Here is a 25,479-nt window from a genome sequence, read left to right on the forward strand (position 1 = left end):
CAAGGTTATTATTCTGACCAATATTCATGAAGATCAATTGAAATATACAGCCTCTATCGCATACACAAGGTTTTTCTTTGATTTGACCTAGTGACCTAGTTTTTGATCCGAGATGACCCATTTTCGAACTCGGCCTAGATTTCATCAAGGTTATCATTCTGACCAATATTCATGAAGATTAATTGAGAAATACCGCCTCTATCGCATACACAAGGTTTTTCTTTGATTTGACCTAGTGACCTAGTTTTTGACCCGAGATGACCCATTTTCGAACTCGGCCTAGATTTCATCGAAGTTATCATTCTGACCAATACTCATAAAGATTAAATGAAAAATACAGCCTCTATTGCATACACAAGGTTTTTCTTTGATTTGACCTAGTGACCTAGTTTTTGACCCGAGATGACCCATTTTCGAACTCGGCCTAGATTTCATCAAGGTTATCATTCTGACCAATATTCATGAAGATTAATTGAAAAATACAGCCTCTATCGCATACACAAGCTAAATGTTGACAGACGACGGACGACAGACGACAGACGACGGACGCCGGACATCGAGCGATCAGAAAAACTCACCTGAGCATTGCTCAGGTGAGCTAAAAAACTTTTCTCTTATACTGATATTCAGTTTGTCTTCACTGAAGACATTACAATGGCCAAGAATATCACACAACAGTATCATGCATGCTTACAGCACACATACTGGATATTTATCATTCCACATCGATTATTTTAGAATTTAATACATACGTGAACTGCACTGTATAAAAGCTGTATTTCATATCTAGTTATACAATGCTTATTACTATTTACAAATGTTTTGAACACATGTTTCGAAACATGAGCAGAACAAAATTGCCGTGCTTGCAACAAGTGTTTTCACATCCCTAATTTCTAAAAGAAAATTACTACAAAATTTGTAGTAAACTAAGGTACCCTAGCTTAAATCACCACAATATGCCTATATATACCACATTACTGTGGTATGTTTACACTAAATTATTATTTCTTAATTGTTGCTTTCAGTGAATAACATGTGAAAAAGTGTTACAGCATCAAGTAGTTTACTTCACGTTTTGCAACCTGTACATCCCAAATCCAAAATGAAAAGCTTCTAGCAACCCTGTCATCACATGTTAGTTTTCGGGACACTGTTACAAAATGTGTGTTGTTGCACACAACACACGTATTAAAATAACGTGACAAGGATCAAGACTATATTGAAAAACTTACCAGCTTGAATGCGATATAAATGCAGATTTTCTTACTTGTCTACAAAAATCGCGGATATTAAAACCATAAAAAATTCAACTCAGGAGTTTTTATGTGTAACCTGTACCTTGTTACTGCTACTCAAACAAGAGCTGTCTCCATAGGATGACATATGCCCCCGATGGCACTTTGAATGAGTAGTTATGGCCGATGTTAGAGTTTAGGACCTTTGACTGGGTCTTGCGCGCGACACGTCGTCTTACTGTGCCACACATTCATGCGTAGTTATTTTAAAATCCATGCATGAATGACAAAGATATGGACCGGACACGCCCATCAATGCACTATCATGAAAAATTACCTTTAACGTCTAAGTGTGACCTTGACCTTTGAGCTACGGACCTGGGTCTTGCGCGCGACACGTCGTCTTACTGTGGTACACATTCATGCCAAGTTATTTGAAAATCCATCCATGGTTGACAAAGATATGGACCGGACACGCCCATCAATGCACTATCCTTTAATGTCTAAGTGTGACCTTGACCTTTGAGCTACGGACCTGGGTCTTGCGCGCCACACGTCGTCTTACTGTGGTACACATTCATGCCAAGTTATTTGAAAATCCATCCATCCATGACAAAGATATGGACCGGACACGCCCATCAATGCACTATCCTTTAATGTCTAAGTGTGACCTTGACCTTTGAGCTACGGACCTGGGTCTTGCGCGCGACACGTCGTCTTACTGTGGTACACATTCATGCCAAGTTATTTGAAAATCCATCCATCGATGACAAAGATATGGACCGGACACGCCCATCAATGCACTATCCTTTAATGTCTAAGTGTGACCTTGACCTTTGAGCTACGGACCTGGGTCTTGCGCGCGACACGTCGTCTTACTGTGGTACACATTCATGCCAAGTTATTTGAAAATCCATCCATCGATGACAAAGATATGGACGGGACACGAAAATTGCGGACAGACTGACAGACTGACAGACAGTTCAAAAACTATATGCCTCCCTTCGGGGGCATAAAAACCCTGTTATACAGTAATATCAAACCTACAATATCATCAAAATAACCTTCATAAAAAAATACCTTGTACATTTTACAGATAACTCACTTACACTACAAAAATACCAATATATCTATGCATTTGAGTTTGATTCTGTTGTCGTCTGCTGCACTGGCGGCGCATCCATACTATACTGAGGAGGCTGTTCGCTAACGTTATTGTTTACTTGTTGAAATACATTCCCACCAACAGCTTGATCATACGATGGCGGTTTTTCTTCCATATTCTTTGTACGCTGAACTTCTTCGTAAGACGGAGGATTTGTAACAACCATTGGGTTGTCTAATCCTCCTGAAGAAAAACCTGGTAGGTGCTCCCTGTTTATAATTACATCTCTATCCTACAAAGATAAAAACTATACACAATCATGCATGTAAATGAAATATCAATTAGTTGTGTATTTTTAAGGCTCTGGCCTCTGGATAAACATCAAATTGTCATAATTTTTTTCACATATAAAAATTTTTGTGAACTATTAGAGTATAAAAGTACAGGTGTAACGGTCAGTTTTTTAGTCAGTTTTTTCCCCGGGGACTGACTGGTCAGTTCTTTCCCCCCCCCCCAATTGCAACTGATTACTCTTGATCATTCTTATGGGGGGGGGGGGGGGGAACTAACTAGTCAATTCTTTCCCCCATCGTCAATTTTCCTGGCTAATCAATTATTTCCCCTGTTAGTGAATTGGAACTGGTTATTCTTAACTAGCCTGTTTTTTATTTCCGATTGTCGGTTTTCATTTGAATTTCATATAAAATATTTTGTGTAAGTGAAAGAAAATATTAATGTTTTTAAATGAACTTATTTCAATTTCTGTTATAGATTTTTTAATTGATGGCCTTTTTCCTGTTTCAATTTCTTCTCAGGTAAGGAAATTACTGCTGGTCAGTTCTTTTCCCACCTAGCCAGTACTTGACCAGTTAGGTGGGGAAGTAAATTGACCAGTCAGTTTTTCCCCCCTTGCCAATACATGACTTATTGGGCGGGGGAAGAAATTAACCTGTCAGTTCTTTCCCCATAGCCAGTACTTGACTTGTCATGTGGGGGGAAGAAATTGACTGGTCTGTTCTTTTCCCCCTAGCCAGTACTTGACCTGTTAGGTGGGGGAAGAAATTTACCGGACAGTTCTTTACCCCCAAGCCAGTACTTGACCTGTCAGGTGGGGGAAGAAATTGACTGGCCAGTTCTTTTCCCAAGCCAGTACTTGACCTGTCAGGTGGGGGAAGAAATTTACCAGTCAGGTCTTTCTTCCCCAGCCAGTACTTGACCTGTCAGGTGGGGGAAGGAACTGACTGGTTAGTTCTTACCCTCCAGACCAGTACTTGCCCTGTCAGGTGGGGGAAGAAACTGACCGGTCAGTTCTTTCCCCCAAGTCAGTACTTGACCTGTCAGGTGGAGGAAGAAATTGACCAGTCAGGTCTTTCCCCCATAGCCAGTACTTGACCTGTCAGATGGTGGAAGAAATTGACTGGTCAGTTCTTTACCCCCATACCAGTACTTGACCTGTCAGGTGGGGGAAGAAATTGACCAGTCAGTTCTTTTCCCTAAGCCAGTACTTGACCTATCAGGTTGGGGAAGAAATTTTTATACCTACTGGCCTAGTTTTTGACCGCACGTGACCCAGTTTCAAACCTGACCTAGATATCATCAAGGTGAACATTCAGTTCAATTTTCATGAAGATCCATTGAAAAATATGGCTTCTAGAGAGGTCAAAAGATTTTTCTAATTTTAGACCTACTGACCTAGTTTTTTAAGGCACGTGACCCAGTTTCAAACTTGACCTAGATATCATCAAGGCGAACATTCTGACTAATTTTCATGAAGATCCATTCAAGGGTATGGCCTCTAGAGAGGTCACAAGGTTTTTCTATTTTAAGACCTACTGACCTAGTTTTTGATCGCAGTTGACCCAGTTTCAAACTTGACCTAAATATCATCAAGATAAACATTCAGACCAACTTTCATACAGATCCCATGAAAAATATGGCCTCTAGAGAGGTCACAACGTTTTTTCATTATTTGACCTACTGACCTACTTTTTGAAGGCACATGACCCACTTTCGAGCTTGACCTAGATATAATCAAGATGAACATTCTGACCAATTTTTATGGAGATCCATTCACAAGTATGGCCTCTAGAGAGGTCACAAGGTTTTTCTATTTTTAGACCTAATGACCTAGTTTTTGACCGCACATGACCCTGTTTCGAATTTGACCTAGATATCATCAAGATGAACATTCAGACCAACTTTCATACAGATCCCATGAAAAATATGGCCTCTAGAGAGGTCACAAGGTTTTTCTATTATTTGACCTACTGACCTAGTTTTTGATGGCACGTGACCCACTTTTGAACTTGACCTAGATATCATCAAGATGAACATTCAGACCAACTTTCATACAGATCCCATGAAAAATATGGCCTCTAGAGAGGTCACAAAGTTTTTCTATTATTTGACCTACTGACCTAGTTTTTGATGGCACGTGACCCAGTTTCGAACTTGACCTAGATATCATCAAGGTGAACATTCTGACCAATTTTCATGAAGATCTCATGAAATATATGGCCTCTAGAGAGGTCACAAGGTTTTTCTATTTTTAGACCTAGTTTTTTGATGGCAAGTGACTCAGTTTCGAACTTGACCTAGATATCATCAAGGTGTACATTCTGACCAATTTTCATGAAGATCCATTCACAAGTATGGCCTCTAGAAAAGTCACAAGGTTTTTCTATTTTAAGACCTTCTGACCTAGTTTTTGACCGCACGTGACCCAGTTTCGAAACTGACCTAGATATCATCAAGATGAACATTCAGACCAACTTTCATACAGATCCCATGAAAAATATGGCCTTTAGAGAGGTCACAAGGTTTTTCTATTATTTGACCTACTGACCTAGTTTTTGATGCCACCTGACCCAGTTTCAAACTTGACCTAGATATCATCAAGGTGAACATTCTGACTAATTTTCATGAAGATCTTGTGAAATATATGGCCTCTAGAGAGGTCACAAGGTTTTTCTATTTTTAGACCTACTGACCTAGTTTTTGACCGCACGTGACCCAGTTTCGAACTTGACCTAGATATCATCAAGGGGAACATTATGACCAATTTTCATAAAGATCCCATGAAAAATGTGACCTCTAGAGTGGTCACAAGCAAAAGTTTACGCACGCACGCACGGACTGACGGACGCACGGACGGACGACGGTCGCTGCGGGATCACAAAAGCTCACCTTGTCACTTTGTGACAGGTGAGCTAAAAAAAATATAACCATTTTTGTTACATGTGTGATGAACTCCCCCTCGTTCACATTTTTTTTTGTTTGTTTAACTTTCGTTTGTTGATCTGCTTCAAAAAAAGGACAATGCCATCAACAATAGAAGTGATTGTGTTATGATCTAAGCATAATTTTGGAAAGAACTATAAAGAAACAAAATTTCAAGGTTGTTGATAAAATATCATATGATTGAGGGGTTGCTGAAACGTATGAGACGTTGATTTTTCAATATTTCTTTAATAAGGTAGACTTAGATAAACATGCATTCATTTTTATTGGTAATAGTATTGTACGATTTTTGAAACAATACAGAAAATGAAAATTAAACAAAAAATTTAAAATGTGAACGAGGGTGAGTTAATCTACCGTGTAGTTATACTTCATCAATTTTGATAATTTCTTTTGCATATTCATGGTTACAAGAGATAGGTATATACATTTATTTTTATACAGAATTTATTTATTCTCCATTGCGAAGGAAGTCCTACGACTTATGTGAATGCTCTCGACACTCACTCCAGATGGAACCAACCTCGAAGAGAGAGAGGCATGTAGTAGTTATGATGCCTTGCCTAAGGACATCACCATATTTGTTCTGACAGGGCTCGAACCCACTACCCTTATATTGCTAAGTGAACGCTCTATCTTTAGGCCAACATTCTGTTTACACAGAGAAACTGTTGAAATCCTTCCAGTGGTTAAAAAGAAACAGTCTGTGTGGCCACAAAAAAGTAATAATGAAATTTTACCTATGACTACCTAACTGTGACCTTGTCCTAAAAGTGACATAGCCTGAACCATTTGCTCTGCACATTGCCTTGGTATGGTGAACAACTTAAGTGTTTTAAAATAATTCTGGGTGTTTTAAAAGATACATAGCAGACACAAGAATTGACTACCAAATTTGACCTTCGACACCTAATGGCAACCTGACCTTGAAGGAAGGCACTCCCCTCATCACTTTGAAATTTTGTGCCAATTTATCTGGAAATCTTTACTGTGTTTGAAATAAAGGAATTTAAAAAAATGACATTTGACTCCCTTAACAGTGACTTAACAGTGAGGTATACAAGGCATTTAGTTTGCGCAACTCAAGTACTGGCTGGGGGGGGGGGGGGGAAGAACTGATCAGTCAATTTCTTCCCCCACCTGACAGGTCAAGTACTGGCTAGGAGGGAAAGAACTGATCAGTCAATTTCTTCCCAACCTGACAGGTCAAGTTCTGGCTAGGGGAGAAAGAACTGATCAGTCAATTTCTTCCCCCACCTGACAGGTCAAGTACTGGCTTGCGGGGAAAGAACTGCATGACCAGTCAATTTCTTCCCCCACCTGACAGGTCAAGTACTGGCTAGGGGGGAAAGAACTGATCAGTCAATTTCTTCCCCCACCTGACAGGTCAAGTACTGGCTTGGGGGGAAAGAACTGCATGACCAGTCAATTTCTTCCCCCACCTGACAGGTCAAGTACTGGCTAGGGGGGAAAGAACTGATCAGTCAATTTCTTCCCCCACCTGACAGGTCAAGTACTGGCTTGGGGGGAAAGAACTGCATGACCAGTCAATTTCTTCCCCCACCTGACAGGTCAAGTACTGGCTAGGGGGAAAGAACTGATCAGTCAATTTCTTCCCCCACCTGACAGGTCAAGTACTGGCTTGGGGGGAAAGAACTGCATGACCAGTCAATTTCTTCCCCCACCTGACAGGTCAAGTACTGGCTAGGGGGGAAAGAACTGATCAGTCAATTTCTTCCCCCACCTGACAGGTCAAGTACTGGCTTTGGGGGAAAGAACTGCATGACCAGTCAATTTCTTCCCCCACCTGACAGGTCAAGTACTGGCTAGGGGGGAAAGAACTGATCAGTCAATTTCTTCCTCCACCTGACAGGTCAAGTACTGGCTTGGGGGGAAAGAACTGCATGACCAGTCAATTTCTTCCCCAACCTGACAGGTCAAGTACTGTCTAGGGGGGAAAGAACTGACTGGTCAATTTCTTCCCCCACCTAACAGAGCAAGTACTGGCTGGGGGGGGGGGGGGGGGGGAAAGAACTGACCGATCAATTTCTTCTCCCCACCAGACAGGTCAAGTACTGGCTATGGGGGAACAGAACTGACCAGTCAATTTCTTCTCCCCACCTGACAGGTCAAGTACTGGCTAGGGGGAAAGAACTGACTGGTCGATTTCATCCCCCAACCAACAGGTCAAGTACTGGCTAGGGGGAGGGGCGGGAAAGAACTGACCGGTCAAGTACTGGCTAGGGGGAGGGGCGGGGAAAGAACTGACCGGCCAATTTCATCCCCCACCTAACAGAGCAAGTACTGGCTAGGGGGGAAAGAACTGACTGGTCAATTTCTTCCCCCACCTGATAGGTCAAGTATATGCTGGGGGGGGGAAAGAACTGACCGGTCAATATCTTCTCCCCATTAGACAGGTCAAGTACTGGCTAGGGGGGAAAGAACTGACTGGTCAATTTCTTCGCCCCCACCTGACAGGTCAAGTACTGGCTAGGGGGAAGAACTGACTGGTCGATTTCATCCCCCACCCAACAGGTCAAGTACTGGCTAGGGGGGAAAAACTGACTGGTCAGTTTCTTCCCCCACCTGAAAGGTCAAGTACTGGCTAGGGGGGAAAGAACTGACTGGTCAATTTATTCCCCCACCTGATAGGTCAAGTATATGCTACGGCGGAAAGAACTGACCAGTCAATTTCTTCTCCCCACCAGACAGGTCAAGTACTCGCTAGGGGGGAAAGAACTGACCAGTCAATTTCTTCTCCCCACCTGACAGGTCAAGTACTGGCTAGGGGGAAGAACTGACTGGTCAATTTCATCCCCCACCTAACAGGTCAAGTACTGGCTAGGGGGGAAAGAACTGACCGGCCAATTTCGTCCCCCACCTAACAGCAAGTACTGGCTAGGGGGGAAAGAAATGACTGGTCAATTTCTTCCCCCACCTAACAGAGCAAGTACTGGCTAGGGGGGAAAGAACTGACTGGTCAATTTCTTCCCCCACCTGATAAGTCAAGTATATGCTGGGGGGGGGGGAAAGAACTGACCGGTCAATTTCTTCTCCCCACCAGACAGGTCAAGTACTGGCTAGGGGGGAAAGAACTGGCTGGTCAATTTCTTCGCCCCCACCTGGGGCGGGGAAAGAACTGACCGGTCAAGTACTGGCTAGGGGGAGGGGCGGGGAAAGAACTGACCGGCCAATTTCGTCCCCCACCTAACAGAGCAAGTACTGGCTAGGGGGGAAAAAACTGACTGGTCAATTTCTTCCCCCACCTGATAAGTCAAGTATATGCTGGGGGGGAAAGAACTGACCGGTCAATTTCTTCTCCCCACCAGACAGGTCAAGTACTGGCTAGGGGGGAAAGAACTGACTGGTCAATTTCTTCGCCCCCACCTGACAAGTCAAGTACTGGCTAGGGGGAAGAACTGACTGGTCGATTTCATCCCCCACCCAACAGGTCAAGTACTGGCTAGGGGGGAAAAACTGACTGGTCAGTTTCTTCCCCCACCTGACAGGTCAAGTACTGGCTAGGGGGGAAAGAACTGACTGGTCAATTTATTCCCCCACCTGATAGGTCAAGTATATGCTAGGGCGGAAAGAACTGACTGGTCAATTTCTTCTCCCCACCAGACAGGTGAAGTACTCGCTAGGGGGGAAAGAACTGACCAGTCAATTTCTTCTCCCCACCTGACAGGTCAAGTACTGGCTAGGGAGAAGACTGGTCAATTTCATCCCCCACCTAACAGGTCAAGTACTGGCTAGGGGGGAAGAACTGACCGGCCAATTTCGTCCCCCACCTAACAGAGCACGTACTGGCTAGGGGGGAAAGAAATTACTGGTCAATTTCTTCCCCCACCTGATAGGTCAAGTATATGCTAGGGGGGTAAGAACTGACCGGTCAATTTCATCCCCCACCCAACAGATCAAGTACTGATTAGGGGGGAAAGAACTAACCGGTCAATTTCTTCTCCCCACCCGACAGGTCAAGTACTGGCTAGGGGGAAAGAACTGACCAGTCAGTTTCTTCCCCCACCTGACAGGTCAAGTTTTTAGGCAAGTTTCCCCTATTAAAATAAAACTGGGAAGTTAAATAAATAAAATAATTCAGTTTTGTAATATCAATGTATATGTTCAATAGAATTTGGGCTAATGAATGAATCAACATTCATAACATAATCTTATGAGGAAAATAAAGTTGTATATTTCCTCAAATAAATGTTGTAATTGGTACCTTTATATAGATAGTAAATAGTGGCTTTTTATATTAAATGAAAGCATGTCTGTCCATTATAATAAAGCTAAAGATTGCATAATATTTATATGTTTTGATAAGGATCATTATGTAAGTAAAAGTTAAACTTGTGGAAATGTTTCATATTTTAATTATTGGTAGTCGTCGGGGCAGTTTGTACGTCACTCAGAACTGCAGGAAAATCTCAAAGAGCAAGGAATGTACTGTCAGCCTCCGACATGTTCAGAAGTGAGAATTTAAAGACTTAAACTTCAGCTTGTGTGTGTGTGTGTGTGTACGCATGTTTTTGTCTCACTGTAGATTGGGTTGTGGTTGTGTTGGTTTTATTTTTAGATTTTGACAGTCCACGACCTAATATTCACGTTCATTAAGGTTTAGCAGTATATCACAAAACAACAGATTTTTTTAGCAGATGAACAGCATCTTGACACACAACTTATCTGTCCAATACATGTTTTACTGTTCTATCCCACGGAGTTGGATACCTAAAATATTCTAAATGAGTTGTCCCCCTTTAAATAAGAATGCCACTTGTAAAGAAATAAATGTAAACAATTGTCAAAATGATGTTTTACCAGTTATGTAAAGTTTAAACACTCGCACAATGTTGCAAATGCATCAAAACGAAGACATGTAACAGCTTTTTAAAAATGGTGAGTTTTTAAAGGCGCTGGACTGTCCAGAAGTGTGGCCCCTTCATGTAGCCCCCTTCCGGAATTCAATAAATATATGAATAAATTGACAATGGTTTTGTACAATAATATAAATGTTTTATATGCTGTTATATTTTCATGTAAAACAATGCTTTCTTTCTATGATTTGATGACGTTCGATTTTTTTTCTCCGAAACATGGACCTATACCTTAAAAATTTGTAACTGAAGAGCTGGATATATTCTTTGGGATAATGCTTGTAAAGATCTGTGGGAAATATAAGTCCTTATTATGCTGGACACTATTAATTCTGCCTTTGCGACAAGTTGTAGATCATGATCATCCTGCACATCTATGCAGTCTGATCAAGATCTGCACTGTTTGCCATTTAGTTACTATCTTTTTAGTAAACTCCCCTTTAAACAGGTAATGGTACTGGCTAGGGGGGAAAGAACTGACCAGTCAATTTCTTCCCCCACCTAACAGAGCAAGTACTGGCTAGGGAGGAAAGAACTGAACAGTCAGTTTCTTCTCCCCACCTGACAGGTCAAGTACTGGCTAAGGGGAAAGAACTGACTGGTCGATTTCATCCCCCACCCAACAGGTCAAGTACTGGCTAGAGGGGAAAGAACTGACCGGCCAATTTCATCCCCCATCTAACAGAGCAAGTACTGGCTAGGGGGGGGGAAAGAACTGACTGGTCAATTTCTTCCCCCACCTGATAGGTCAAGTATATGCTAGGGGGGAAAGAACTGACCAGTCAATTTCTTCTCCCCACCTGACAGGTCAAGTACTGGCTAGGGGGAAAGAACTGACTGGTCAATTTCTTCTCCCCAACCGACAAGTCAAGTACTGGCTGGGGGAAAGAACTGACTGGTCAAATTTTTCCCCCACCTGACAGGTCAAGTACTGGCTTTGGGGAAAAGAACTGACCAGACAATTTCTTCCCCCACCTAACAGGTCAAGTACTGGCTATGGGGGGGAAAGAACTGACTGGTCAGTTTCTTCCCCCACCTGATAGGTAAAGTTTATGCTAGGGGTGAAAGAACTGACCGGTCAATTTCTTCTCCCCTTCCGACAGGTCAAGTACTCACTTGGGGGGAAAGAACTGACTGGTCAATATCTTCCCCCACCTGATAGGTCAGGTATATGCTAGGGGGGAAAGAACTGACCAGTCAATTTCTTCCCCGCACCTGACAGATATTAAATAGTAATGGCAATCAAGCAGAAGTTAAAAAATTTGATTTGACAAAAAAAAAAAACATTGATTAAAGTTACAAAAAAAGAAACATATAGGTTTATTCAAGTGAAAAACAATACCTATTTCATCTGAAATTTAAATGGATGAAGAGAAAACTTGACTAGGGGGAAAGAACTGACTAGTCAGTTTTTTCCATGGGGAAAAATCTGACTAACTAGTCAGTTTCTTCCCCTATCAGAAAAACTAATTCCAAGGGGTGGGGGAAAACTGACTAGGGGGGTAAGAAACTGACTAGTCAGTTTTTTCCCCAGGGAAAGAATTGACTGGTCAGTTTTTTCCCTGGGGAAAGAACTGACTGGGGGAAAAACTGGGCTGTTACACCGGTACATTTCAGGGTGATGCTGCAAATTACAGCTGAAATCCAACTATATCTCTTCATAACTGATAATTTTTTATACATTTTACAATGTAACAAGTGAGCTTGTAAACAAATATTGTGTGAAACTCCCTCAGTCAAGCTGTCCCTTTTTATTTACATAATGTTGTCAGCTTGGGGGGCAAGGTTTCCTATTTGTACTTCCCCTCCCTTGAGAAAAACTCCATTAGTATGTCTGTCTTATAAATATTAAATCTAAGCTAATAGTCAACTGTGACCTCAATGTAATGCAATTTAGTTCTCCTTAAAGTTTTTAATAAATTAGAAATACTGTCATTACTGAAATCTATGAATATTGAATTCTAGTAATTATTTTCTATTCTAACAAAAAATGTATGATGAGTTATTTCCACAACGTTGTGACTGACACAAGCTTACAACTTTAAAATACATGTACAAGGACAGGTGGATGGAATGTAACTTGCCACAACTATATTTCACTTTTGGCTGCTACAGGTAAGAATTGGTGGCAGGACAAATTTTCTCTTTTTTTCCCACTGAAACACCAATACTACAGTACTGTACAGCAGATCCTTTGAGCAGTTTCCATGACAAACCCAACACATCTATTTGCATACAACTCGGGAGTGACAATAACTGTCCTTGACGAAACTGACAACAATGCTATACATTAACAAAGAAAGTTTAGAAAATCTGTGAATTTAAAAATTAACTAGTACACAATTGTGATCAGCTGTAAAATATATTGTTATACTGAATACCAACCCTGCCCGGGTCTGCCGTAACATCTCCCTGAACAATAATCAGTCCTCTCTGAGCAATTATCTGTCGCCTACGAGCACGCGAGTAAAATACACACAACCAGATCATCAACTTCAGAAATATCAGAAATAACAGTATCCTGAAAAATAAATGTTTTCATGTTGTGATTCAAGTATGATTAAAGCACAGTTTGGTGTAATCCGGACCAGTAGATTCAGAGGAGGAAATATTTAAGTAGAAAATTTTTGATGCAGGATGCATGATCATCCACCTATATTATTATTAATCACTCACCCTGAACAAAATTCCGGTGAGCTAAAAAGAAAGTATTTAAATCTTGTATATACATGTAGCAGCAGCATCTGGGGGTCTAATACAATGATTTTTTCAAAATTTTCTGCAGCCTGCTTCTAGCTTAAAGAAAAGAAATCATCACACGAGTGACAGCGTACATACCATAACATTTTTCCTCCCACAGGGTTTTCTCCCTCCCTTCAAAGTGCCAGAACACCATTTCACCAAAAGTAAACAAAAAACACTTTAATTACTTACACATAGAAACCTGTCTCCATAGCTTCAAGTGTACTTGTTTCACTGTAAACAGTCTTTGTCTGAAATACAATAAACAATGCTAATTAAAGAAATATTCGACCCCACAATTCATATTTGAAAATATGAACAAATACTTCATTACATCTATGCTAGCATAAAATGAACATGTTTGTGTCTGTAAACTGTGTGTATTACTAATTAGGTTTAAAATAGTGCAATATATATATGTGTAGATAAGCACAGTAAAAATGTGAAATTCCACTAAAAAACTTAAAAGTTCTGAACATTAAGAAATGACAAAATTTATATATGTATGACATTTCTGTTTAAATTCACTGGAGGACTTTTGTTGGCTTTGAATGTTTAACTGGTGGGTTTTGTCTGCTTTCAAATGTTAATGCAACGGGGTTTTGTCCTACCTGTGAAAACAAGAGGGTGTTGATGGTGGGAGATGGGGCTGTTGTCTGTTTTGTAAAAAGGAATTTAAAATTTTTTAAACACAATGGAAAGAGTTTTGTCTGGGAAGTGTTTTGTGCCCCCACCCTCATTTTCCAGCCCACAAGTTACAGGACCAAAAATACATTTTGAAAACACCATTTCTGAAACTATATCCGAATTAATGATCATAAATATGTCAGGTAAAATTCTTTTGCATATGTTTTTGAGAACATTATACAATGTATTTTACATCCTATAGTATGAATTTTTCTGTATTATGTGTTTGACTAAGTGAATTCTGAGACTACGATATAGTTTATCAGCATATATATATCAAACTGATCTAAAATACGATTGTAGATTATATTCAGTTGCAATTACATGTATAACACTTTTCTGTATACCTTTTACAATCTGTCAAAATTACACAACTTTTAAACATATTTTTTTGAAATCGAAGAAATTATTTGACTAAATGCCCCAAAAGTGGTAAAAAATCTTTGGCATCATGAGATGATCTCACAGCGCAATTTCAAGTTTTTGAGTTGTTCTGGATGACTGATTGTCTGATATATATATCTCATGCTGTTTAAGCTTGAAACATCTGCGTAGTTCTCCATTTTTTTAGTTATAAGGATCCTGAAAACAAGACTTGTTAAAAAAATGTGCTTTTTTATTGGGGAATAATCAAACACAATCAACATCTGTGTATAATGCAATACAGACAGTAAGCAACGTCTAAATCAAAGTTTCTTCTGATCTAGAACTATATACATAAACAAGAGCTGTCGGATGACAGCGCGCTCGACTATTCGAAGAACTGATTGAAGAATGGGGTCAAAATATTTCTACTGTACCAGGGTTCTCGGAAACAAAACATGTGGGCGGAGTTACTCGCTTGTCACCGATAGCCGCGTATAGCCAATCAGCGTTGCCCGTTTCCACAACACCGCGAGATAGCATGTGTATGATCAACTCGAATATACATGTGATTGTCGGCATGATTGCATAGGTGACAATTTCTAATTGTTTACGACGTAATGTATATCATTAAAGTTTCAAGTAAATAGTGAATGGTACATTTTAGATTTGTCTGATTGCGATTCAGAAAGATTCTTGTCACTAATATTACACATAAATCAGTTATTCAAAAGATTGTTTATTTTTTTTTTTATGAAATTAATAGTGATTTTATATTTATCAAAACGCAGCATTAATTACATGCCCCACTGGTCCTAGTTAAGTTTTTAAAGAGATTAGTGTCTCGATGTTTGTCCCGGTTTCAGTGTTTTTTTTTTTTAAAAGTGATTTAGTTTATTTTGTCCAATAATTTCTCGATCTTGATGATTATTTTCTGTGATTTAGGTAGCATTTATCAATATGTTGATCATAGACATACTGTGCATTCTTAATGTATTTTAGACCGAATGTTTTAACGTTATGCTCTTAATAAGTATTAAAATATAAGAATAATTGTTCATAAATTTTCTTTTCACTGTATGTTTATATACGTTTCCATTCTAAAATAAAAAGGTTAAGAAAAAGTTATCACGAGGCATTTTGTCCAACTTGATAGTTTCACAAGGGGGATTTTGTACACCTTGATGATTTCACAGGAGGATTTCGTCCAGGAAGACCAGAAACAGCAGGGATGGGGGGAGGGGAGGGGGGGAAGGTTGTCCAACATTAATTTTTGACTACATTTTACTTATTTTACCTTTACCTTTTTATCTCATCTTAACAATATTTGGGTGAAGAATTGTGATAACAAAATGTCTGTCGGTCTACATTTAATCTGACAGTACAAATTAGAGGCCTGTGTTTTGACGAAAAGTCTAGTCAGTAGTTGGGACTGCAACTTTTTCAGCTTTAGGAGTCCCAGGACTGCAACTTGAAATTGCTAGTGAGAACCCTGCTGTACAGATATTCAGACAAAAGAAAACAAGAGCTGTCCATAAGACAGCCAAGCTCGACTATTCGAAATATTGTCACAGAAGCAGGAAATTATTACCCAAAATGTTAAATATCAAAAGAGTTTTAAGTTCGAAAGGGGACATAATTTGACCAAAATACATATCAGAGTTATGGGACTTGATGTTATCAACTAGTTTTATAACCCCGAAGAAACACGTTAAGTGTCAATTCAATATCTGCATTAGTTTTGGGGATAGTAACTTGCATGTAAAACTTTAACCAGAATTTTCTAAGTCCAAAAGGGGGCATAATTTGCTCAAAATACATGTTAAGAGTTATGGAACTTGACCCAGTGAGGTTGGTAATTGACCTAGAAAAAGAATAAATAAGTTTCAAAGCTATATGCCTTTAAATGATAGCTGTATGTACTTGCACGCAAAACTTTTACCAGGATTTTCTAAGTCCAAAACGGGGCATAATTTGGCCAAAATACATGTCAGAGTTATGGGACTTGGTGCTATCAACTAGTTTTATAACCCCAACGACACATGTGAAGTTTCAATTAAATATTTGCAGTAGTTTTGGAGATAGTTACTTGCATGTCAAACTTTAACCAGGATTTTCTAAGACCAAAAGGGGGCATAATTTGCCCAAAATACATGTCAGAGTTATGGGACTTGACCCAGTGAGGTAGGTAATTGATCTAGAAAAAGAAAAAATAAGTTTCAAATCTATATGCCTTTTAGTAACAGCTGTATGTACTTGCACGCAAAACTTTAACCAGGATTTTCTAAGTCCAAAAGGGGGCATAATTTGCCCAAAATACATGTCAGAGTTATGGGACTTGGTGCTATCAACTAGTTTTATAACCCCGAAGACACATGTGAAGTTTCAATTTAATATCTGTAGTAGTTTTGGAGATAGTTACTTGCATGTAAAACTTTTACCAGGATTTTCTGAGTCCAAAAGGGGGCATAATTTGCTCAAAATACATGTCAGAGTTATGGGACTTGACCCAGTGAGGTAGGTAATTGATCTAGAAAAAGAAAAAATAAGTTTCAAATCTATATGCCTTTTAGTAATAGCTGTATGTACTTGCACGCAAAACTTTAACCAGAATTTTCTAAGTCCAAAAGGGGGCATAATTTGGCCAAAATGAAGGTCAGAGTTATGGGACTTGGTGCTATCAACTAGTTTTATAACCCTGAAGACACATGTGAAGTTTCAATTCAATATCTGCATTAGTTTTGGAGATAGTAACTTGCATGTAAAACTTTAACCAGAATTTTCTAAGTCCAAAAGGGGGCATAATTTGCTCAAAATACATGTTAGAGTTATGGAACTTGACCCAGTGAGGTTGGTAATTGACCTAGAAAAAGAATAAGTTTCAAAGCTATATGCCTTTAAATGATAGCTGTATGTACTTGCATGCAAAAACTTAACCAAGGTGTGACGCCGACGCCAGGGTGAGTAGAATAGCTAGACTAGTCTTCGAATAGTCGAGCTAAAAATACATTAGACAAACAATGTTCCCATATTTTCGGATTTCGATAAGTCTTGCACTTAATGGCAATGTGTGAACCAATTTCAAAGTCCAAAAAGGGCCATTATTCAGCCAAAATAGTTGTCAGAGTTATGTACACTTGCCTACAGATGGAAATCATGATGATAAACAAGTGTTCAAAGTTTAAAAGCCATATGTCAAATAGTTTTGACAAAACGTGGACTTGTATGAAATCAGAACCAATTTCCAAGTCCAAAAAGGGCAATAATTATGCCAAAATATATGACAGAGTTATGTACTCTTTCCTACAGATAGAGACTATTATACTGAATAAGTGATAAAAGTTTCAAAGCTATATGTCAAACACTTTACACAAAATATAAACTGGTACGAAAAACTTAACCAAGATTTCTAAGTCAAAAGGGGCCAATAATTCAGCCAAAATCCTTGATGAAGTTATGTACTCTTGCCTATAACTGGACATGGTGATGGTAAACAGGTGTTGAAAGTTTCAAAGCTTTATCTTCAAAGACTTTGTCAAAATATGAACTGGTACGAAAAACTTAACCCAGATTTCTAAGTCAAAAAGGGCCATGATTCAGCCAAAATCCTTGATGGAGTAATGTGCTCTTGCCTATAACTGGACATGGCGATGGTAAACAAGTGTTGAAAGTTTCAAAGCTTTATCTCAAAAGACTTTGTCAAAATATGAACTGGTACGAAAATTTCTAAGTCGAAAGGGGCCATAATTCAGCCAAAATCCTTGAAGGAGTTATGTACTCTTGCCTATAACTGGACATGGCGATGGTAAACAAGTGTTGAAAGTTTCAAAGCTTTATCTCGAAAGACTTTGTCAAAATATGAACTGGTACAAAAAACTTAACCATGATTTCTAAGTCAAAAGGGGCCATAATTCAGCCAAATTCCCTAATGGAGTTATGTACTCTAGCCTATAACTGGCCATGGTGATAGTAAACAAGTGTTGAAAGTTTCAAAGCTTTATCTACCTACCTTTTGTCTACCTTTTGTCTTCTGGGGACACTCCAAAGCCCTTTAGCTAAAATAAGTCCCCTTGAAATACCTCATAAAAACTGTTCTCTGCCTCCGGTCTTCTGGGGACACTCCATAGCCCTTTAGCTAAAATAAGTCCCCTTGAAATACCTCATAAAAACTGTTCTCTGCCTCCGGTCTAGTCTAAACCTAATATACTTGAGAAACATCATATCGTTTAGATATCCAGTATTTGTCCAGTTTTGATTTGAATGAAGTTACAGTGTCACTGTTGACTAACTCCTCTGGTAAGTTATTCCATACTGTTATAGTGCGATGTCCAAAGGAGTTTAACCGTAATGATTTTTTGGCTTTTGGTTTGTAGAGTTTCAAATTATGACCTCTTGTATCGCTATTTCCAGCAAAACTGAAGAAAGTGTTCATGTTTACATCATCTATCTTGTGTATTATTTTAAATACCTTGATCATATCATATCTATTTCTACGATAGTCTAAAGAAGGAAGATTTAATTCCTTTAACCTCTCACAATAAGAAAGATGTCTAATTTCAGGAACTAGTGCTGTAGCCCGTCTTTGTAGATTTTCAACCAGCTGTTTACATTTTTTCGTAACTGGATAATACACTTAGTTACCATAATCGATATGGGAGCGAACTAATGCCTTATACAATGTCAAAAACAATGATTTATCCATGTACGTAAATTTTCTTTTCATAAGACCAAGTATTTTATTCCCTTTATTCACTAAACTGCTTATATGTTGCTCAAAGTTCAGTTTACTAGTAAACAATACTCCCAAATCCTTCTCAGAGTTATCTCTTGTCAGTTTAAGCTCTACTCCAGTTGCATCAGGCATAGTATAGTCTTTTCAGATTTTTAGCTCACCTGTCACAAAGTGACAAGGTGAGCTTTTGTGATCGCGCGGTGTCCGTCGTCCGTCCGTCCGTGCGTCCGTATACTTTTGCTTGTGACCACTCTAGAGGTCACATTTTTTGTGGGATCTTTATGAAAATTGGTCAGAATGTTCATCTTGATGATATCTAGGTCAAGTTCGAAACTGGGTCACGTGCCGTCAAAAACTAGGTCAGTAGGTCTAAAAATAGAAAAAACCTTGTGACCTCTCTAGAGGCCATATATTTCATAAGATCTTCATGAAGATTGGTCAGAATGTTCATCTTGATGATATCTAGGTCAAGTTCGAAACTGGGTCACGTGCCATCATAAACTAGGTCAGTAGGTCTAAAAATAGAAAAACCTTGTGACCTCTCTAGAGGCCATATATTTCACAAGATCTTCATGAAAATTTGTCAGAACGTTCACCTTGATGATATCTAGGTCAAGTTCGAAACTGAGTCATGTGCCGTCAAAAACTAGGTCAGTAGATCAAATAATAGAAAAACCTTATGACCTCTCTAAAGGCCATATTTTTCATGGGATCTGTATGAAAGTTGGTCTGAATGTTCATCTTGATGATATATAGGTCAAGTTCGAAACAGGGTCATGTGCGGTCAAAAACTAGGTCAGTAGGTCTAAAAATAGAAAAACCTTGTGACCTCTCTAGAGGCCATACTTGTGAATGGATCTCCATAAAAATTGGTCAGAATGTTCATCTTGATGATATCTAGGTCAAGTTCGAAAGTGGGTCACGTGCCATCAAAAAGTAGGTCAGTAGGTCAAATAATGAAAAAAAGTTGTGACCTCTCTAGAGGCCATATTTTTCATGGGATCTGTATGAAAGTTGGTCTGAATGTTTATCTTGATGATATATAGGTCAAGTTAGAAACTGGGTCAACTGCGATCAAAAACTAGGTCAGTAGGTCTTGAAATAGAAAAACCTTGTGACTTCTCTAGAGGCCATACCCTTGAATGGATCTTCATGAAAATTAGTCAGAATGTTCACCTTGATGATATCTAGTTAAAGTTTGAAACTGGGTCACGTGCCTTAAAAAACTAGGTCAGTAGGTCAAATAATAAAAAAACCTTGTGACCTCTCTAGAGGCCTTACTTTTCATGGGATCTGTATGAAAGTTGGTCTGAATGTTCATCTTGATGATATCTAGATCTAGTTTGAAACTGGGTCACGTGCCATCAAAAACTAGGTCAGTAGGTCTAAAATTATTAAAAACTTTTGACCTCTCTAGAGGCCATATTTTTCAATGGATCTTCATGAAAATTGATCTGAATGTTCACCTTGGATGATATCTAGGTCAGTTTCGAAACTGGGTCACGTGCGGTCAAAAACTAGGCCAGTAGGTATAAAAATAGAAAAACCTTGTGACCTCTCTAGAGGCCATATTTTTCATGAGATCTTCATGAAAATTAGTGAGAATGATTACCTTGATGATATCTAGTTAAAGTTCAAAACAGGGTCACGTACCTTCGAAAACTAGGTCAAATATTAAAAAAAAACCTTGTGACCTCTCTTGAGACCATATTTTTCAATGGATCTTCATGAAAATTGGTCAGAATTTTTATCTTGATAATATCTAGATCAAGTTCAAAACTGGGTCACATGAGCTCAAAAACTAGGTCACTATGTCAAAAAATAGAAAAAACGACGTCATACTCAAAACTGGGTCATGTGGGAAGAGGTGAGCGATTCAGGACCATCATGGTCCTCTTGTTTCATTTCCGTATGAAACAACTTTACATTTTTGTATATTGAACTTTAACAACCAGTCCTTACTCCAGTCACATAAATGTGCGATATCATCTTGCAGGTCTAGCTGATCTTGCCTTGACGTGATGTTACGATATAATTTACAGTCATCTGCGAACATCTTGCATACAGAACCAACTACATCTGGAGATCATTCACAAAAATAATAAACAAAATTGGCCCATAATATGGATCCAGACTGAGCATGATATACCATAATATATCGTGCTTACCATAATTTGTTGTTCGTATATGTTGTTGTTTGTTTTTCCTTTATGTCATTATACAGCTGACAATAGTCTCTGGGTGTATATTTTTCTCTTTGTGGAAATTATTCTCTAGGTATACTTAACACTTAATAAGTCACTGTGTGAAGTTGGTCGCTTTAATTTTTAAAATCTTCTGGTGTCTTTAATAAATTGCTGAAACAGCTTCTGAATTTCTGCCCCAAACTCCCTCCTCCCCTCTACATTGCCTATCAGAACTTTCAGGTTTATGTCTGCCACCGGTTCACTGTGTCTGTTTGAAGCCTCTTCAACTTCTGTTTCTAGTTTCTTTCTCTGTGTTTCATATTCTGGACATTCAAATATGAAGTGTCTGGTTGTCTCTACTTTGTCACAATTTGGACATGTCTCTTGAACATCCTGTAATATTTTCGACATATGACTATTCAGATGGGAGTGTCCTGTTATAAGCTGATTTATAATACATTCTAGCCTTCTTTCAGAATTATAAGGTTTTCTTGGCTGTACTGTTGGAAAAATCTCCATAAATCTTTCATTACCTTCTGTGTTTTCATATCTTCTCTGCCATTTTTGCTTCACATTTGACCTTAAGTCTTTTGCTAATTCTTTCTTATCTACTTTCCTAGTGTTTTCATTCTCTTGCTTTCCTATCATTTCACTTGCTGCCTCCTTTGCTAGCTTGTCTGCAATTTCATTTCCCTCTATATTTTTATGTCCTGGTGTCCAGTGTATTTGAATCTTGTTATTCTTGTTCTCTAGGCTTTGTAATATTTTTCTTGTTTCTATTGTTAATGCTATGTTGGACTCTGGTATTGTGTTTGAAAAAATGGTTTTAATTGCTGGCTGACAGTCTACAAACAAGTGAATATTTTTTTGTTTGATGTTTTTTTCCTCTAAAAATGTTAAAGCCAGATGAATTCCATTTAACTCTCCTACATAGTTGTTGCTGTTTGGACTTACTGGGCGTTTTAGTTGGACTGGATCTGAGTTTGTACCTTTCAAATAGATGCATGCTCCTGCTCCTGTTGGTCCTGGATTTCCCAACGTAGACCCGTCTGTGAACATGCTGATTTCTCTGTCTGTTAATTTACTGATTATTTCAATTATGTTACTTGCTGGTCTTTGTTATTCAGATGTTCTTCTTCATTTTTGATGTAACTGACCTTTCTACATAATTCTAGCCCTCCTTCCTTGCTATACTTGAAGTCTGTTTCTACATGTTCTAACTCTGTTTTTCCCTTAACCTCATTGAAATGGCTTATTAGGTGTTTACACATGCAATTGTTAGTCTTAGCTCTGTCTGTCATCCATGCCTGCAGGTCTTGTTTGATTGGGTTTTCTTCCACTTTGCTGTAGAATCTAATCAGCTCTTCTGCATTTTTGCACTTTAAGTGTAGGGATATGGGTAGAGTACCTGTCATCACTTCTAGCTGATCTGTTGCTGTAGAAGACATACACCCTGTTGCTGTCAGTAGTGCCTTTCTCTGTACTTTTCCAAATTCCTTTTCAGCATAATCTTTTGCAGATGCTACCACTGGCATACCATAATCCATCACTGGAAGAACTAATGTTTTGTACAGTCTCATGAAGATTTCCTGATCGCATCCTCTCTTATCATTACCAAAGTGACTTATTGACCTGAGAGCTTTGAAACCAGATTTTGTTCTATTATCAACATGTACATGGAAGCTTAGTTCATCATCAATAATTATACCTAATACTTTTTTCTGTCTAACAACTTTGATAGTGTCATTTTTCAACATGACTCTTTCATCCCCTATGTCATATCTTTCATTTGGTTTAATGATCATTACCTCAGTTTTTTCCGCTGCTATTCCCATATTCCACCTTGTGCACCATATATTAACTAATGTGTCTATGTCTTTATTCAATTTTTGTATCACCTCTTTGATGTCCAGCCCCGATTCCCACATTGAACTGTCATCGGCAAATTCAGTGTGCTTACTTGTCACATTTGTCATGGCATCACTTGTATATATGTTGCAGAGAAATGGTGATAAAACTGATCCTTGAGGAATTCCCACTTTTGATACACAATCTCTTGACTTTTCACCATTTACAGTAATGTAGAATTTTCTGTTACACAGGTAGTTGTATAAGTATAACCATAGCCTACCTTTAACAGGGGTCACGCTGTCGATCGCCACTTGAGCCATTTGCGACAAAGAATTAAATGTGGCTCCGAAATTTTCTAATTGGCGAAAATGGCCCGAAGCTATGTCTGTCTGCTAAACTACAAATATTGCCAGTTTTACGAACCAAAAGGTGTGAAAAATCGATAATCTGTGTAGACACAACATCCGTTATTGAAAGGGAGGGAGCCAATTTGCAAATTTTTTATTTGATCAGGCAGTTAATTGGCGATAATTAGATTATTGAATAACAAACTAGATAATTATAATCATCATTTTGTGCACTTGATACGATTTTATGAGCAGTCGGCCGTTAGACAAATTTTCTATGATTGCCGAGGGTTAGTTTGGGCAAAAACAAATAAAAATGCTTTAGACAAGCAGAAATTGTAAGTATTGAATATCTATGATGATAGAAAAGCAATAAAACATAAGTATTTTAGCAAATATTTAATTCTAACTTACGTTTTCCAAATTTGTCACCCTTTTCGCGACCGTGATTTTCGAATATTTCTGTCATTTCTGATGAGATTTTTTAGTGCAATCTTAATAAAAAGCCAATAAAAAGTCTACATTTAAGAAAAATATGACAACTGTTGCAAAAGGAGCTCTTATTTTGAAGTATTTTTCGAGAATAAAACATGCGAAGGCATCGAACCCCACCCACTTATAGGCAATGTGCAAAATAAGACACTGTTTTTTTTAAACATTTTTTTTTTCTTTTTTGACATCTTTATTTTAAATGTGATTTTCAGAAATTTTTTATTACATGTTAATGGCAGATGTTTATAAAAATGATAATTTTAGAAAGAAACAAATTGATTTTTTAAATAGCTTTTTAAAGGGTTACTAAGAAATATGTAATAACTACATTAATTTCTTGAGTAGTACGAGTACTTTGGCATATAATGTAGTCCTACAAGAACGTCAATGCTATGCGCTTTGCCGTTGTTGCCCTCATAATTTTATCTTCGGAAAAAGCAGTGGCTCAGAGAAAAAAATTCCCAGCGTGACCCCTGCTTTAATTCCTTTTTCTCTAGCTTTAAATAGAAGACCTGACCTCCATACTCTTTCAAAGCATGATTCATAGTCTAGGACAGCCACTACTGATACCTTATTGTCTGCTTTTTCTAACTGCAGGTTCTGAACCATTCTGCCAACTGCGTTTATGTATGACCTGTTTTTCCTATATGCTTCCCGACTTCCTGCAAAAATTTCTTCTGCTTCACATTTCCATCTCAGCCTATTTGCTATCACTCTTTCAAAAATCTTGCCTATCACACTTTCTAAAGTTATTGGTCTATATGCCCGCACTATGTTATAATCATCTTTACCAAGCTTTGGCATTATTAGTTTAGGGTCTGTCTTGAAAGCTTGAGGAATTTCTCCTGTTTCCCAGCATTTTTGAAAAAGTTTGCATAGAGCTCTAATCAAATTCTTTCCACCATTTTTAATAAACTCTATAAAAATCTTTTCATCTGGACTTGGTGCAGTGTTAGATTTTGCACATTCAACCGCAAGTTTTACCTCATGTTCAAAAATGTGTTGGTTTTCGTATTCATCCTCTGTAAAAAATAAGCTTTTGAAGTAAACGACGTCCAAAAGACTTTGTCAAAATGTGGACTGGTACGAAAAACTAAACCAAGGTGTGACGCCGACGCCGACACCGTGGTGAGTAGGATAGCTCTACTTATTCTTCGAATAGTCGAGCTAAAAATTTACCAACAAAATAAACAAATTAGCTTTTTTCTTCCTTGTTTCGATTTTCCTCTGCCGGTGTTGTAGTAAATATATATTTTGTGTGAAATTCACTAAATTAGGTAATAAATCTCTAAATGTAATTCTAGGTTAGCGGCCACGAATTATTTTTTTCATGTACCCTTTCATGTATTCACTTTCCAAAAATGGTAACCTTTCTTGTGTATCTTCCTTTCTTTGCAAGAGCAGCCTTCGTGAATAATGATACCTTTACTCAAGTTCTGTTAAATTCTAGATAAGAGAATAAAGTAACCTTTATGAGTGAAAAGTGTATGTGGCTATTAAAATGTGCCTTGTGCAGGATTCAAACTCAAGACCACTGTAATGAAAGCTTGCATCTAACCAACTGAGTTATCTGGGCAGTCAATGGATTACCCAAACGAAACATACACTTTTCCCTTATT

The 25,479-nt window shown here is 38.5% G+C and overlaps 1 protein-coding gene across 1 annotated transcript; it reads right to left on the reverse strand.

The window, feature by feature from the left end:
* Positions 1-1,451: 1,451 nt before the first annotated feature.
* On the reverse strand, positions 1,452-25,100 carry LOC123548798 (uncharacterized). Its single transcript, XM_045336343.2, has 4 exons — positions 25,040-25,100; positions 13,395-13,453; positions 12,846-12,981; positions 1,452-2,635 (listed from the first exon to the last, which is right to left on the reverse strand). The coding sequence occupies exons 2-4, from the start codon at positions 13,412-13,414 to the stop codon at positions 2,369-2,371; spliced, it is 423 nt and encodes a 140-aa protein (XP_045192278.1). The 5' UTR covers positions 13,415-13,453; positions 25,040-25,100; the 3' UTR covers positions 1,452-2,368.
* Between the last annotated feature and the right edge of the window lie 379 nt (positions 25,101-25,479).

This window comes from Mercenaria mercenaria, chromosome 6 (genome assembly GCF_021730395.1).
Source record: "Mercenaria mercenaria strain notata chromosome 6, MADL_Memer_1, whole genome shotgun sequence".
Lineage (NCBI taxonomy): Eukaryota > Metazoa > Mollusca > Bivalvia > Venerida > Veneridae > Mercenaria > Mercenaria mercenaria.

Bases quoted from the DNA above. Each gene is read 5' to 3' on its own strand.
- LOC123548798 (XM_045336343.2), bottom strand. From the start codon at position 13,414: ATGGAGACAGGTTTCTATGT. The intron at 12,982-13,394 runs GTAAGTAATTAA...TTTATTTTTCAG, and splicing joins ATGGAGACAGGTTTCTATGT to GATACTGTTATTTCTGATAT. The intron at 2,636-12,845 runs GTTGGTATTCAG...TTATCTTTGTAG, and splicing joins TTACGGCAGACCCGGGCAGG to GATAGAGATGTAATTATAAA.